This window comes from Leptodactylus fuscus, chromosome 4 (assembly GCF_031893055.1).
Source record: "Leptodactylus fuscus isolate aLepFus1 chromosome 4, aLepFus1.hap2, whole genome shotgun sequence".
Taxonomy (NCBI): Eukaryota; Metazoa; Chordata; class Amphibia; order Anura; family Leptodactylidae; genus Leptodactylus; species Leptodactylus fuscus.
The window spans coordinates 48,164,793-48,180,166 of NC_134268.1; the positions used below are offsets into that span (position 1 = coordinate 48,164,793).

Below are 15,374 nucleotides of genomic sequence, written 5' to 3' on the forward strand. Positions count from 1 at the left end.
TCATATAAGGAACCTAGGAAGTGAAGGCATTTTGGACTAAAACCTCTCCAAAAATACCGCCATTTTAGGAATGACCATTGACCGCCTACCCAGGCAAGATTTTTTTGTGGCAGATTTTCAGTTGTACCATATATAATGCATACTAGCCATTTTCCATGAGAAGACCACCCCCCTAGAATACTACTTTTCTGTACGTTCTTGGGTGGTCGTTTCGGGTTGGATTATTTTTCCAAAATGCCCTTTATTTTCGTGTACTAGAGGACTTGGCACTTCAGTAAGGTGCCCTATTTACAATGGTTGGCTCATTTGTGTATCCAGATTTTAGTGGAGATGTCTTATGTAAGAGTTTTAATTCACTACATGATTTACACATACCATATATATAACTTTTTGGGCTAGCCGACACAACTTTTTGTTAAAGGGGTTATTCCAGAACAAATGTTTAACTTCTATCCTATGGATTATGGATAAAGTTCTGATCGATGGGGTCCATCCACTGAGATCCACTACCAATCCTGAAAATGTGTTATGAATGTAGTTGCAGTGGACATAAAGCAGTCAGCTATCCTCTGCACTCTCATTGATGTGAGTTGAGCGTCTATTGCCGATACATAAAGCATCTCCTTTTGTTCTAGATTGGTTGGGGTCTTGGCCTTCAGTTCTGCACGGATCCACAATTATTCTCTATCCTGTGGCTAGACAAGACACATTTTTCATAGAAAACCCCTTGAACTGTAGAAGCAAAAAGGGTCATTGCCTGATACCTCCAACACCTAGAGACCTTTAGTCCCCCAATGCTGAGCTGATCACAAGATGTATTGTTGTTATGACCCCGACCAATCTGGTTTACTCTTTGGGGAACCCTAGAAGACAGTGTTTGTTTGATTTCCTTGTGATGCCATCACAGGGGAAAGTCTTACTATTACAATGTTCTCCCTGAAATGAATAACTTGATGAATTTATCGGAGTTGAGTTTTAGACATCTATTTAGAGGTTCCCGTTGTCTGAACGTGACGGTTTTGCCAAGACAGGAGAACTACCTTTCTGGGTATGGTATTCCCAACTCTCTTCTGACAGCAGATGCCTGTGGAAAGGAGGTCCGGGCATGTTGGGCTTGCTTGATCCTTGTGCTGCTACTACAGGTGTCTTTCGACGCCTTATGACACCATCGAGAATAGATGAATTTCATGGTCGAACCAGGCTTGCATCTGTATAGGGGAGTCGGATAGTATAGTATAAGGAAATGGGGTGTATGGGTTCATTTAGACTAGGACTAGACTGGAAGGAGGTCGGTGTAGTGTGTCCCACAACTTTCATTCATGTTAAGCCTTATGGACAGGTCTGTGAATGTTTTGATTCCTCCTAGTTTGGGTTGTCCTCCTCACTGTCCCGTCTTTTGCCTACAAACTCCTATATGTTGTTTTTTTTCTGTAATCTTAAAGATTTAATGTTTTTTTTCACTCTGTTGTTCTCACAGCTCCGAAAGGAATTCTTCATCTTTCTCCTGATGTCTATCAAGAAATGGAAGCCAGCCGCAGTAAGACTGTCTCTACTCCTGCCGTCAATTACCTGTCACCCAAAGAATTGAGCCAGACATCCAGCTCATATTTTAGCACATCTGTAACCCAAAGTTCCACATCTGCAATTGCCAGAGAGCTCCTGACCAATGGCAGCTCCCCCACTGCAGAGTCTGTTGGATTTTCAGGCAACAACTTGACATGTTCCAGCTCCACTGTACAACCTTCCAAGCAGCTCGAGTATTTGGCAGGCATTCAAGGCTTACAGGTGAGCGAAACCCTTATCTCTGAGACTATGCAGAGGTGTCCTCACATTGACAGATTCTGCATGCCATTTCCATAGTAGTAGCCAACTGCCTACTGTTTTATGTCCTGACACATACTGTATTGTGGTTGTGTTGTGTACATGTAATGTTTTAACTCCCTAATGGCTGTGTATTTTCACAGCTATTGAGCTGTCCTTCAGACCTGCCGGGGCCACCAGTGGCAAGACGGCATTGTTGACTTGTCTTTGTAGGCTTGTGATATTGAGTTTGAAGAGGACTTTGCATACTGCTTCTTGTACTTGCCACTTTATGTTGTGGTCACTTTACCTTTTGGTGTAACATGACAATCAGCTCCTGCCCCCACCCTGTGAAAATCCGTATAACGTAATCAAATACACACATATATATATATATATATATATATATTTTGGAATATATATATATATATATATATATATATATATATATATATATATATATATATATATATATTCCAAAATGGTGGTATTTAAATATTCAGCTCATCCTGCAAAAACACGAGATTATGCAGCTATATAGGCAGAAAAATAAAATTATGCCCATTGGAATGTGACATAGATATACCTTGGTCCTTAAAGTGACTTGACGCGAGGATTTAGGACCATAAACCACCAGTAAGCCTGTCCTGGCTTTATATATGTAACAGAATAAGAAATTGGTGAATTATTAGTTTGCTCTCGTCACACTCGCCTCTGCATGTTCATTTATGTCAGGGCTTCAGTGTCCATGCAGTATTAGTAGTAAGTAATATTTTTTTTTTATAAAACAAACCCTGGGTTATCAGACTTAGGATATGTTCACACAGAGCTTTTTGTAGGCGGATTTTGACACTAAATCCACCTCAATAACCGCCTGAAAAAATGTTTTCCATTCATTTCAATGGGAGTCCCTCACTTTTCTTTTTCCCGCTAGCGATTTTTTTTCAGGTAGCGGCAAGAAGAGGAGATATACTCTTCTCTCCCCACGGATTCCGTGGCTGAGTCAGCGGCTCGAGACTCCCTCCTGATTAGACCTATTCATTCGGGCCTAATCGGGAGCGGGATGCCGCTATGGAATGCCGATGTACCGCATCACCATCCTGTTGCGACTAGCCGCACAGAGAAGTCACACGGCGGAAAAGGTTTCCACCGTGTGAACATACCCTTGTAGACAGGTTTGAGACTCTAAACCACTAGTTGATAAGCAAATGTGGTTTAGCGTCTCCAAACCTCCTGACAGTTTGAACTTCATCCATAAGATTTTGGGTAGGATCTTTTAAGAAGTTTTTTTTCTTTTTTCTAAAAATGTTTGGGAGATCATTATACAGTCTCCATGAGCCAATAACAATATGAAGGGAATCTGATTTTCCATTCAGCACATATCATTTGGATGGGGCTGAGCTGCTGTTCAAGCCACAGCCAGTGCATAAGAGTGGCTTGCAATTCGAGTGTGTGGGACTGAAGTAAGTGTCCAAATTCCATCTGATCTGCTATGATATGTTATAGAACAGGAGGAGCTGAGCACATTAATATATAGTTTTTTGAGAAAAGATTCTGTGTAACTTATTGATCTGAAGCTCTGCTTTCTGGGTTCAGGAGTCCAGTGGGCGGTTCTACTCTGTGACATCCTTTGCATATAAATGACTGAGTAGAGCCGCCCACTGGACTACAAGTTATACACTAAACTATGGCGCAGCCTGCTCCGTTCCCTTTGCTGTATGACTATTTTTTTGCAGAGCCATCTGTATTTTCGTTGTGACCTTGCCTTTTTACATGGTGGTTTGGTTTTCGAACAAAACTGGGTTCACCGACAAGGGGCAGCTTAACCCTTAAGAACTAATATAGTGTCTATCATGATGATATGTGTATGATAGTGGTGTATGATAGACACCATGATAGTACTTAAGGGTTAAAATAAAGTAAGACTTAACTGTTGTATGCCCTGTCGCCTCCACACTATGTCTCTGTTTCTATATGGCCGTTTTTACAAGGCTGCAGCAGGGACATCATGACTGCTGCAGCGTCACCGACCCGAACGGTACACTTAGGACCTCTCACAAAGTACTAGATGTATGATTAGCGGCTCGATATTCGACATACGTGTGCATACCTTAGACTTTATAGCAGCATAGTACTGTAATATTGCACTTTGACACAGGAATTGCTCAGTTGTAAGTATCGATTCAGCATGAGAACCGCTCTCCATCGCACTTGCTGCTTTATCTGTTTCTCAGCTCCGAGTGACCATGAATTTTCCTTCACTTCTCATGTAAAGCTGGCCCCCAGCCATGTGCATTCTCTCTATAACAAGATCATTGCTTGGCTGGGCACTCAGTATGCCTTTCCCTTAATTCTTGTGGAAAACCGATACATCTTGCTTACCTGCAGGCTACGTCTATACCGCGGTCCTTCGATGCCGCTTTGACTAATGAAGTGTGAGAAGTGATTTTCTGATATAATGCGGCGTGTATGTGATTTCATTACTTGCCGAATTTACCCAAAGAATGGGTTGGACACTTTTATTTATATATATAAAAAAACACTAGCTCATTTTTTTCAGTAAGTGGAAAAAGAAGCATCCTATTGAAATGGATAGGTGGCGGATTTTTGCTGTGGATTCCGCCTGTAATAATTTTGCGGTGTGAACTTGCCCTTTTTGTCATTTTCTGTAAAATTGCATTTGCTGTAAGTTTTCTGAACAGGCACAAGTCTATTACAAGCATAGTATAAGGCTGGTCTTACACGACCGGAATGTACTTCCGCAATTGAGGGTTTTCAATTGCGGACCATTTGCGGACACATTATATTCAATGCGGCCTCTTGCACCACTGGATATTTTATCCGTGGTGTCACGGGGCCGCAACCGTTGTCTGCAATTTATAGAACATGTCCGTAATGGTCGTGAACTGCAGTTTCGAATAGCACGCACCCATAGGAATGAATGGACGCAGCCAGGACCTGCGTCCTGCCATTTAACCCCCTGCGTGCCGGCTGTGTCCATTCATTCCTATGGGTGCGTGCTATTCGAACTGCTGTTTCGAATTGTACTCTCTCATCTCTAGTCTGATCATGTCCCGACTGTAGCCAGCAATAGGAAACCATGCAATGTCTGAAGATGCTGAATGATGGAGCACTTGCACCATGAGATCCTTGAGGTGCGTACCCACTTAAATGGTAATCCAGGCCAGTCTTCACACCCCGGGGCAACTGAACAAGCATGCTATCCTAGCAATGCATAACTAAGTTGTGGTCGGGATAATTAGCAAGGCGTTAATTCCCTGTTTATTAGCAGAACCTTGTTTATTTACATTGGAGCTAAATCCCTAACTTCCCATACCTCCTTCTTGACCAGGAAGACTCCCTAAGGGGATTTATCCTAAAAGCAAACTTCTTTGACATTGTTATTTATGTATGTGGGGGATTAGAGGAGCTACTGTGTGTGTGTGTGTGTGTGTGTGTGTGTGTATATATATATATATATATATATATATATATATATATATATATATATATATATATATATATATATATATATATATATATATTTTATATACATATGTTGTATCTATTCTATAACTGATCACAGTTCGTTCAATCCTGTGCATAATAAATAATTTGGTACCAAAGGGTCACAAGTTTTTTGTAATTTCACCACTATATAAATTAACTCTTTATTTATCTTTTGATTTCCCTATAGAGTTTATGTAGAATGTAATGTGCTGAGGAGTGTGATGGTAATAGTTTATACCATCCTAAAGGCTGAGCCTGTGAACTGAATCTCTGTGGGAAATGGCTCAGTACGGAGGCAGTTCTTATTACACGACTCCCTTGTAGAAAGCAGCCTGTGTTTTAGAGTATAACAAAAAGAAAAGTGCACACATTTGCCTTGTTTGTTCTGTGTACGTGAGAAAGTCACGATTGAGAGACTACTGTGTCTTCCAAGCAGTGCGTGTGTATATGCATGTATGTTTATAAATCTGTGTGTGTGTATATATATATATATATATATATATATATATATATATATATATGTATATGTATATATGTATATGTATATCTCAAACCTATACATATACACACACAGTATGTATTGTCTATCTGCAGTCTAGGCATTACACAAGCTCCCATACTTGAATTGTGACATTACATAAACCTGCCATTGTCATGCGGTCCAATGCAAATGGCTAATTTATCCGTCGAGACTGTATGCGCTATAACCAGGCGGGTCTTCAGCTGTTTTGTTAGTCTTACAATGGCAGCTTTGCCCACTGCTGGGCGCTGGACGTTGCGATTAATGATGGGTAAGGGCACTAATCAAACATATGTTTCCCTGACACGATGATTGTGTTATATATCATTGCTGGTTATGTCTGCCTTTATGTCCCCATAATGATGGAGTAAGCTGGCTTTGTGACATGTGTGGGTTTTCATGCTCTTCTAGATTTGGCACGGCGGGGGGGTGACCTTCACAAACATTGCAGAGCCAGATTCCCACTGAGGCTAGAAACGTAGTGGACGAGGCTGCACTGGTGGTTACTAGAGATGTGTGGTCAAGTAATGTGTTAATGAAGAGATCCCTACATGTAATGTTGTTACGCTATTAGGTAAAAATACTGCAACTTGAGAAGATCCACTTGTGCTGAGAAACTGATCATTTTATATTCTCGGATTGTTTGGTGTGACATTTGTGGATGACTTCTGTAATGTGAGACTACAATAAATGGAAGAATAGAAGAATTACTGTAGTTACAGAGCGTCAGGTCTTAGTATCACAATTATGGATCTTAAAGGGATTCTACCATTACAATCAAATTTTTGGTCGTTGACATGTAGGAATAGCTTTAAGAAAGGCTATTCTTCTCCTATCTTTAGATGTCTTCTCCGCGCCGCCGGTTTTCGTCAGTATGCAAATGAGTTCTCTCACAGCACTGGGGGCATCCCAATGCTGCGAGAGAAATCTGCAGCGCCACCTCCATCTCCTTCAAGTGTCTTCTTCCAGCACTGGGGGTCAAACTTCTAGGCCTTGGGCAGAGCCGACTGCGCATGCCCAAAGGCCACAAGAAAATGGCCGCTTACTTACTGTAAGTGCTGCAAGAGAACTCATTTGCACACCGACAAAGACCGGGATTTCTACCGAACGGTGGCGCGGAGAAGACATCTAAAGGTAGGAGAAGAATAGTCTTTCTTAAGGCTATTCCTACGTGTAAACAACAACAACAACAAAAAAAAAAGATTTTAATGGTAGAATCCCTTTAAGACAGCTGAGATATAGAGTTGTTTACAGAGGCTCATAGGAGAGAGTCAGGAGTCCCTTACAAAAACTAAGGCAGAGGTCAAAACAGCCATTTCTGACCATCTGATCGAGAACTTCTTCTCTCTGAGAACTTTGCAAGAAGATTGATAGTTCTTGGAATCCTGCAACTCCAGTAATGGTGGAAAATTGGATTAATTAAACTGGAAATCTTAGTTTTTAAAGAGGACTTATCACTGCCAAGTCCAACTCTGTGCATTCTTCAATAGGTGCCGCTCCATTGATTCCAGCCCAGTTGGAATTTCATTTGTAGTCCCCACCATTTCTGAGCAGTTCTGTTAGTTCAGTACATTTGTGCCCCCTACTGTCAAGTGGGGAGGGCGGGGGCTGGAATAGAGCAGATCGATGAAGACCGCCCACCTAACAGTAGGGAATATAGGATTATTATTGTGTTGAGACCTACGGAAATGATTAGTTGGGAATGGTGAAAGATCGAGAAGAATTAGTGGAATGGTGCTACATGATGCAGAGAGTTGGTGGAAGTGGTTAAAGGTCCTCTTTAAGTGCATTAGGTTTTATTTGTTCACACAATCCTTTTTTCTTTGTGTTCTGGCATGTGCATGGAGTGAAATCCTGACACATTCGATAATATACCATTTTCATATACTGCGGTATGACCGATCATTTCAGATTCCGTTGACTTATAATGGAGTGTGTTGGTGTCCCATTCCAAGTGATTGAAGACCTTGCGACACCCCTAGGCCAAAGCCCCAGTACAGTTGTGTGGATACCCTTTATAGGTATCGGGCATAGGTCCATATACTGTATAGCACTTGCGTCTCTACTATTGTTTACATCGTTCCAGTGTTGTATGAAAAGTATTGGATCTTATAGATGGCGGTGTGCTCATTGTTTGTTTTATCATGGAGAGCGGTAACATTAGTACAGTATTACCATGGTCACTGCTTGCACGTTGCCACACACTTCTAAATCCTGTATGCTGGCACAGGTTCTTTAGAAGGAACCATCACTTCGTAATCCACGGCTGGAAGTCTGTAATGGCTTTTGTTTTTTCTCTGTGGGAATAGTCCAACTCGTGAGCCCTTTCTCGAACAGATGTTCCAAATCCATGAGCACAGCACTTCACACCATGCACGCATCCTAACTGGAATTAATTCATAGGTTTGCTATTGTCAAGTTCGTGATTTCCTAAAACTCCTTCTAATAAAGAAGTGACTTTCACAGAGGATATACTGCTTGCCAAAGCGACCTGCAGCTTGCCAGCTGTTGGTGGACCATCAGTCCCAGCCCGCTCCTTAAACCAGTGGTTGCCTCAGGCCGTTTTCTCAATCTTCTTAAGTTACAGCTTTTACTGTAAAAATTAATATTTACCATATTCAAGAATCATAATTTTTTTTTTGCCATACACATCCTTTGGCATACAGAGAGGGATCAGCTGGGCAAATAAAATTGTCCCTAGGATGGGTGACCAGCTGGTACGTTACAGGATACTCCAGTCCACACCAAAACCTTTGAGTGACTCAAATTTTGGTTTTCATAAAGTTTGCTTCATTTCTGCTTTTAGTCAGATGTTTCAATGGCTAATTTTGAGCATTTCATAAGTGTTTTTTTTTTTTTTTTTTTTTTTTTTAATATAATCTAAACCTTTATAGACAAACTAGCATTTGCCCTCAAATTCATCTGCGGGTCATCGGTGTGGACAGTCCGCCCACGTCTTGGTCGTGGTACTTATCTGGATATGTGCGTGCACCCAACTCCTGGGTGGGCCCCTTTAGCCCCCCCCTCCCAAATTCCTCCCCTATGTCACCCCCGGTAGCACTGGTCCCTTTACCCCCCCCCCCTCCCAAATTCCTCCCCTATGTCACCCCCGGTAGCACTGGTCCCTGCACCCTTCACCCCCCTTCCAAATTCTTCTGCGGTATCACCCCCTCGTGACGCTGGTCCCTGCCGCACACCCCCAAATTCCTGTTCCACGACCAACCCTCCCGCGCACCCCCGTGATGGTCCGTCTAAAGTTCTAGCGCCTCTGGCTCCCCAAACTCCTCTTCTCGGGCAGCGTGTCCGTGTCGCTCCGGAGCTCTGGGTATGCACCATTGTTTCCGGAGCGCAGACTGTGCACACCCGATTGACTCGTCCTGCACCACACAGCCAGCCTGCATGTCAGCGTCGCTCCGGAACAGCGAGCAGCCACCATTTTCTCTGGCTCGCACTTCGTCCATCGGCCCTCCCACAGGATGCCGTGAACCTATCAGAGCTCTGCTGAAGGGCCTGGAATGACGTCATCTCAGGTCTTGCAGCGTAGCCAGAACATACATTCGCCAGTAGCGGTCGGGATATCGGGGGATGTAGCAGCCTATGTTTCCTTCCCGGTCACCATCCAGGTATGTGTGCAATCTCAGCAGTTTGGCCATGATTGAGGAACAAACACACAAACTTTCACATTTATAATATTAGTAGGATACATAAAATTTATGCAGAGACTCAATATTTTGTGTTGACCCTTATTTTTCAGCCCTGGTATGCTGGGTAACATCCCTTTCTTTCCTGGGAGTTTTATAACTTTTTTTTTTTTTTTTCTTTCTCCACCCACTTTTTGGATTGACCACTGGTTCTCAATTTGATTGAGATCTGGGGAGTTTTCTGGTCATAGACCCAAAGTTTCAATGTCTTGTTCATGGAGCCACTTGGATGTTACTTTTGCCTCTTCACATGGTGCTCCATCATCCTTGAAAAAACAATGTTCAGCACCATTGTGGTTGGGATGATTTACATTAGCAGGCTCTTTAGATCCTATTCTTTATTTATGGCAATGGTCTTAGGCAGGGTTCTCAGTGAGTCCACTCTCTTGGAGGGAAAGCAACTCCACACATGAATGGTCCCTGGAAGCTTTACTGTTGCCATGACACACGAATCATGGTGGTGCTCACCTTGTCTTCTCTGGACAGTCATACTTCCAGATGTCTCATACTGTCTTAAGGGGCTTCATCAGAGAAAATAACTTTACCTCTTTATTCCAATCCTGTACTTCCTGCAGAATGTCAATCTGTCCTTGATGGGTTTTCATGAAGAGAAGTGGCTTCTGGGAGAATGATTGTCCGGAGAAGTGGTGAGCACCACCATGTTTCCTTGGTCATGGTGAGACGACACCTTTGAAAGGACCATGACACTTTGGGCAGTGTTTCTTACTTCTAGTCACTAGTATAAAGCCTGCCCATTGATCGTATTATTCCCAGTTAATTTCAGTTACTAGTTTTGGATTTTAGACTCTTCACATCTGCATGGAGGTTCATCTTTATAATATGGTGGACACCAGCTGCTCCCAGCAGAATTCATTGCATTATAGTAGGGTCTGTTGGTTCCCCTAAAGGTGTCCATCAATTTGTCCAAAGTATAATGCTCATGTTGCACTATTATTTCCATCAAATATGGAACTTCTGAAGGCATCTACGAGGCAAATGTGAAGTTCTGTGAAACGTGGGAGCTGAATGACTGTGTCTTCCATTCTATATTTTTCTCCTACATTCTTTATCGTCCATCAATATATAACATTATTCATTTCTTAAAACCAGTTGAGCTTCTTGTGGTCGCTCGAAGGTCCAGTACTTGGGGCCATACATTGGTTATGTCTGTGTTGGGTGGTTGTGACTGTAACCTTCGTCGGAAGAAATACAGTTTAATTGCCTCATCACAATGAATTAGCAGCCACATTTTTATTTACAAGGGAAGGATGTTCCACAAATCTTCTCTTTATTTCAGTGGCGTTTACAGGTTTGTGTAAATTCTCAGGAAGCATTAAAGGGAACCTTAATCTTTTGTCCACCCTTGAAGGTCTTGGCCGTTAAATACAGGAGATTTGTGAGGAGGCCGGCTTTCAGGGTTTTTATTGCCTGATATATTTCTGTCCCGTCACACAGGGCTCCCGCTGCTCCTTGCGTCTCTTTGAGCAAGGCTTGTATTAGGGAACATGAGCACCACTTTGTTAGGACATGTTTTTGCTGCGGCCTGACCCCACAAGCCCTCTCTCTAGTCTCATTTTTCTTTGCACTTAATAAATGCACATCAGAGAGAGAATGGATGGCACGGAGCGTTTGCCAGGCAGGGTTTCTTTCACACTGTGAGCCCAGATCTGCCGAGCTCATGCCTCTTTTTGTTTTTCGTCCCTCTTTTTAATTATTGTGATTTATCTCTGTTAATCTGCTGGCATGAAAACCTAAAGCAAGGCTGTAAAGATTCATTGTCTGAGATAGACAATGGGCTGCTCAAAAATATGGTCAAGTTGAAATATTTTTGGTGATTGTGACTCTGCAATGAACAATAAATGGACTTTTTTTATCTCTTCAAATATTTGCAATTTTGGAAGGTGTCAGGGGCATTCGGTTCCACATTTACGGTCATCACATGCTATGGTTTAGTCTTAAATTTACATCGTCCCCTTTTTTTTTTCATATTTTTTGTGTGAAGTAGATGCATCTATAATGCTCACCTACCTAAAAAGTGAGGGTCCATCATCCCTCACCCCCCTTCCAGTGAGGCAGCCAAAACTGGGTGGGCAGTAAATGCTTAGCATGTTCCCCACGCGCTCTCCATTAATTTCTTTGTGAACAAGCTGATATTTGACCATGTGGAACCACCAGAGCGGTGGTATTTGAGTGGGGAGAGTTACCAAATGGGAATATTTCTTTGCAGCCATCAACTTGCCGCTTTTTCATTTCTGGAAAACGGTATGTCTTTTCATTGGAACAAACCTTTAAAAAGGTTTTTCAGAACTTGATGACCTATATTTAGAAGTTGTTTAATATGTGGTCACTGGGACCCCTTCCAAAACAGTGTTTGAAGAAGATGCAGCAATCACGAGCCCTGCGGCCTCTTCCCTGTGTCTAGTCAAATTCATTGGTCACATGGTACAGCAACAGCTCAGACCCATTCAAGTCAATGGGGCTTAGCGGTCTTACCCAACACACAGCCCCCACAATATGTACAGAGCTGTGCTATGTAGTCAGTGAAGAGGCTGCAGTACTTACCCAAACACTGGGGCCTCTTCAACCAGCTGACCTGTGGATTTACACAGGATAGATCATCAGTATACAAGTCCTGGGAAAAACCGTTTAGGTGCAGCTTTTTTTGTTTCAACCCCCCACCCCCACCCCCCCACCCCCCACCCCCCCAAAAAAAAATGCATTTGTAAGTTTGTAGAATTTTTAGATATGCAGCTATATATATTTTTTAAAATTATTATGACCAAAATCTATAATTTATGGGCTATAAATAAGTAAAATCCTCAAGAAAACCTGGTTAGCATTGATAAGTCGGCTTCAAAATTGGACCCATGATACAGCTCAGTTTGTACTGCTGGGATGGCAAGTTGTTGAAGATCTGTCAGACAAAGCCTTACAAGTTTATGGGGGAAGTCAAGATATAAGGAAACGGAGTTCCCGAAGGAGTTTGAGGGTACATTACAAAATGTGACCTGGTATTCCATCCTTGCTTTAATCTGTCTGCATCAAGCCTACCCTGGTACATACAGCTGTACATCTATATTCATGATATTCTGTTCTCTAGCTATGGATGGATAAAAGAAAGGTGATAAACAGAGGAGGGTCAGGTCTGGTGGGATACGGCTGGAAGAAATGGACATCTTCATTAGTAATTCACAAGTGTTCAGGTTTTAAGTATTAATGGTAGTTTTGTCTATTATCTTTAGTTTGAGGTGGAGAAGGCGGTCTATATCGAGGTTAGGTTAAAAAAAAAAAAAAAAAAAAAAAAGTGTTATATATATATATATATTTATTATTAGTTAGTGTATATATGTGTGTATATACCGTATCTACTCGAGTATAAGCAGCGTTTTTCAGCACAGTTTTTGTGCTGAGAAAATCCGCCTTTGCTTATACTCGGGTCATTACGACAATATCATAGTTACAGATCCGGCATACAGACACCGGGGCGGGTGCTGGGCCGCAGCATCGCCATGCTCCTGGCAGGAGCTTGGCGATGCTGTTCATTTCAAACTGCAGAAGTACTTACGGTACTGCTAGAGGGGCCAGAACACAGACGGCCGCAGTTCCTCTAAGAGTCCGGCAAGCCGAGGTTCTCATTCAGGTCCGCCCCTCAGCGCTTCTGCCGGGGATTCCCCTCAGCGCTTTTGTAAAGGCTCCCCGGCCTGCAGTGCTTTTCTTTTGCAGGCTGCTTTATGGAGCCTGCAAAAGAAATGACGATTATTGCAATGCATTAGCATTGTAATGCATTGCATTAGTGATCAGACCCCCTGGAGTTCAAGACCCCTAGGGGGTCTAATAAATGGGGGAAAAAAAGTAAAAAATGAAAGTAAAAAATAAAATAAAGTATTAATTCAAATCCTCCCCCTTTCCCTAGAACACATATAATTAATAACTAATACTTTGAAACACATACACTTACCCTGTATCCGAAAACGCCTACTCTACAAATCTATAAAAATATTTTTCCTGTATGTATTGTATTTTTTGAAATTTTCCAGTAGCTGCTGCATTTCCCCCCCTCGGCTTATACTCGAGTCAATAAGTTTTCCCAGTTTTTTTAGGTAAAATTAGGGGCCTCGGCTTATATTCGGGTCAGCTTATACTCGAGTATATGCGGTAATCTTTTCAAAAAATGGGTTGATCCAAGGAATCATGTGGTAATATTAGTAATGGAAGGTTTATTGCTCAGCATATGTCTTCAAATGCAGAACATTAGTATAATTTCCAACAATTCATCATTCTCCATTGTTTGACAGGTATCATGGAAGAATCTGCCCTAAGGTAGGGCTAGTGGTAGTTAGTCTTTTTAGTTGTTTCTGTACTTATTAGGCCACGTTCCGAGTCTGTGTCCGAGTCTGCGTTAGGCTGTGTCCGAGTCTCCATTTGGAAACTCCAATGCAAGGTGTGTCAAAAATTGCCAGTTGAAAAAGTGCTGAAAGTCCAATTCGTTCGGCGGTTTCACTTTAAAAGAGCGGACACCCAACAGATCCCATTATATTCAGTGGGGTCCGCCGGGCACTGTTGGTAGACCAGTACAATGGACAGCGGTGCAGATGTCAACATGGCGTCTGCTTGAGAGTCAACATGTTTGGACTGCCTGTTGTCCATCTGGGTCCAGGACTGAAAGCAACCCTTTCTCAGGATCGGTGAGCGATTTATTGTCCAAGAATTGACCAACCAATTAATTCACCAAGAGTCTGTGCCCTTGACAGATCATCAAAGGTCCTCAGGGGAGTCATCCAAAACTCCATGAATTGCTAAAATGGTGGAGATGGAAATTGTCATCTATACTCTTTTTTTTTTTTTTTTTTTTTTCCAAATTTTATTTTACCGTACTACACAATAGGCATAATTGGTGTGGCATCAGCAATCTAAAGCAGTATGGTACACTTTCGTATAAGGTTTAAATCCACCTCATCTTTGTAGCCATTACTTTTCTTTTCCAAAGTACCAAGTAACATAACTCTACAACAACAACAAAAAAATAAAAATTATAAATTTAAAATGTGACCGAAAGTAGCTGAGGGGGGACGAGGGAGAGACCAGTTTTTGAACCATTACATTTTATTCAATGAATTTTACATTTTCATTTTTTTTTCTTTCTAGGATGTTTTCTGTAGATTATCTACAATGCATTTTCATATTTTAATTCATATTTATTTTTTTACATTTTTTTTTTTTGTTTTATGTGGTAAAGGTAAATTACAGTGATCGTCAGAGTGGGAATGAGTTCTTGACATGCTTGACTCTTTCACCGGTGCAGATGACATTCCATGGCATTGGCAACTCTGTGGAAACCAGCCATGATCAGGTACAACATTATGTGTTATTAACCAAAGAATGACTGACGCACTTAAAGCAACCCTCTTGGCGAACGCTGTATATGCAGCTTTTTCCAGGGGGAAAGGCCCACAACTCTCCCCAGAGTTATACTTACCTGGTTCCTGCCATTACATAGATCTATGGGGATTCTCATACAGTTTTCTCCATCATCACTGCTGTGTGTGCAGAGATTTATTTCTAGAACAGGTTCCCAAGTAACATATTAACTGCAGGCAAACTTGATGGAGTCACCCGTGTGAGGATACGTCAGGAGCAGTGGGGACCAGGTAAGTATACCTTTTAGAAGAAAGGTTAGGCTTCTTCCACCTGGGTAAAAGCTGCTTTCTGCCCTTTCACCACCTCCACTAACTAAAGTTCTTTGCGTCCGTTAATGAGAACCACTCCACCGATTCTGCTGTAGTTAGATTTTTTTTTTTTCTCTAGATCTCACCATTCCTGAGCAATCGGTGCACTTAGTTTTG

At 42.0% G+C, this 15,374-nt stretch overlaps 1 protein-coding gene across 4 annotated transcripts in view; it reads left to right on the forward strand.

Moving 5' to 3' along the window:
- Window positions 1-15,374, forward strand: part of STAU2 (staufen double-stranded RNA binding protein 2) — a 186,768-nt gene that overhangs the window by 107,976 nt on the left and 63,418 nt on the right. For 2 of the 4 annotated variants that reach the window (XM_075270414.1, XM_075270415.1), the window contains 2 exons: window positions 1,478-1,785; window positions 14,768-14,881. In XM_075270414.1, coding sequence (XP_075126515.1) covers window positions 1,478-1,785; window positions 14,768-14,881 — 422 coding nt within the window. The remainder of the gene's footprint in view (window positions 1-1,477; window positions 1,786-14,767; window positions 14,882-15,374) is intronic. The other 2 variants (XM_075270416.1, XM_075270417.1) reach the window with 1 other exon arrangement.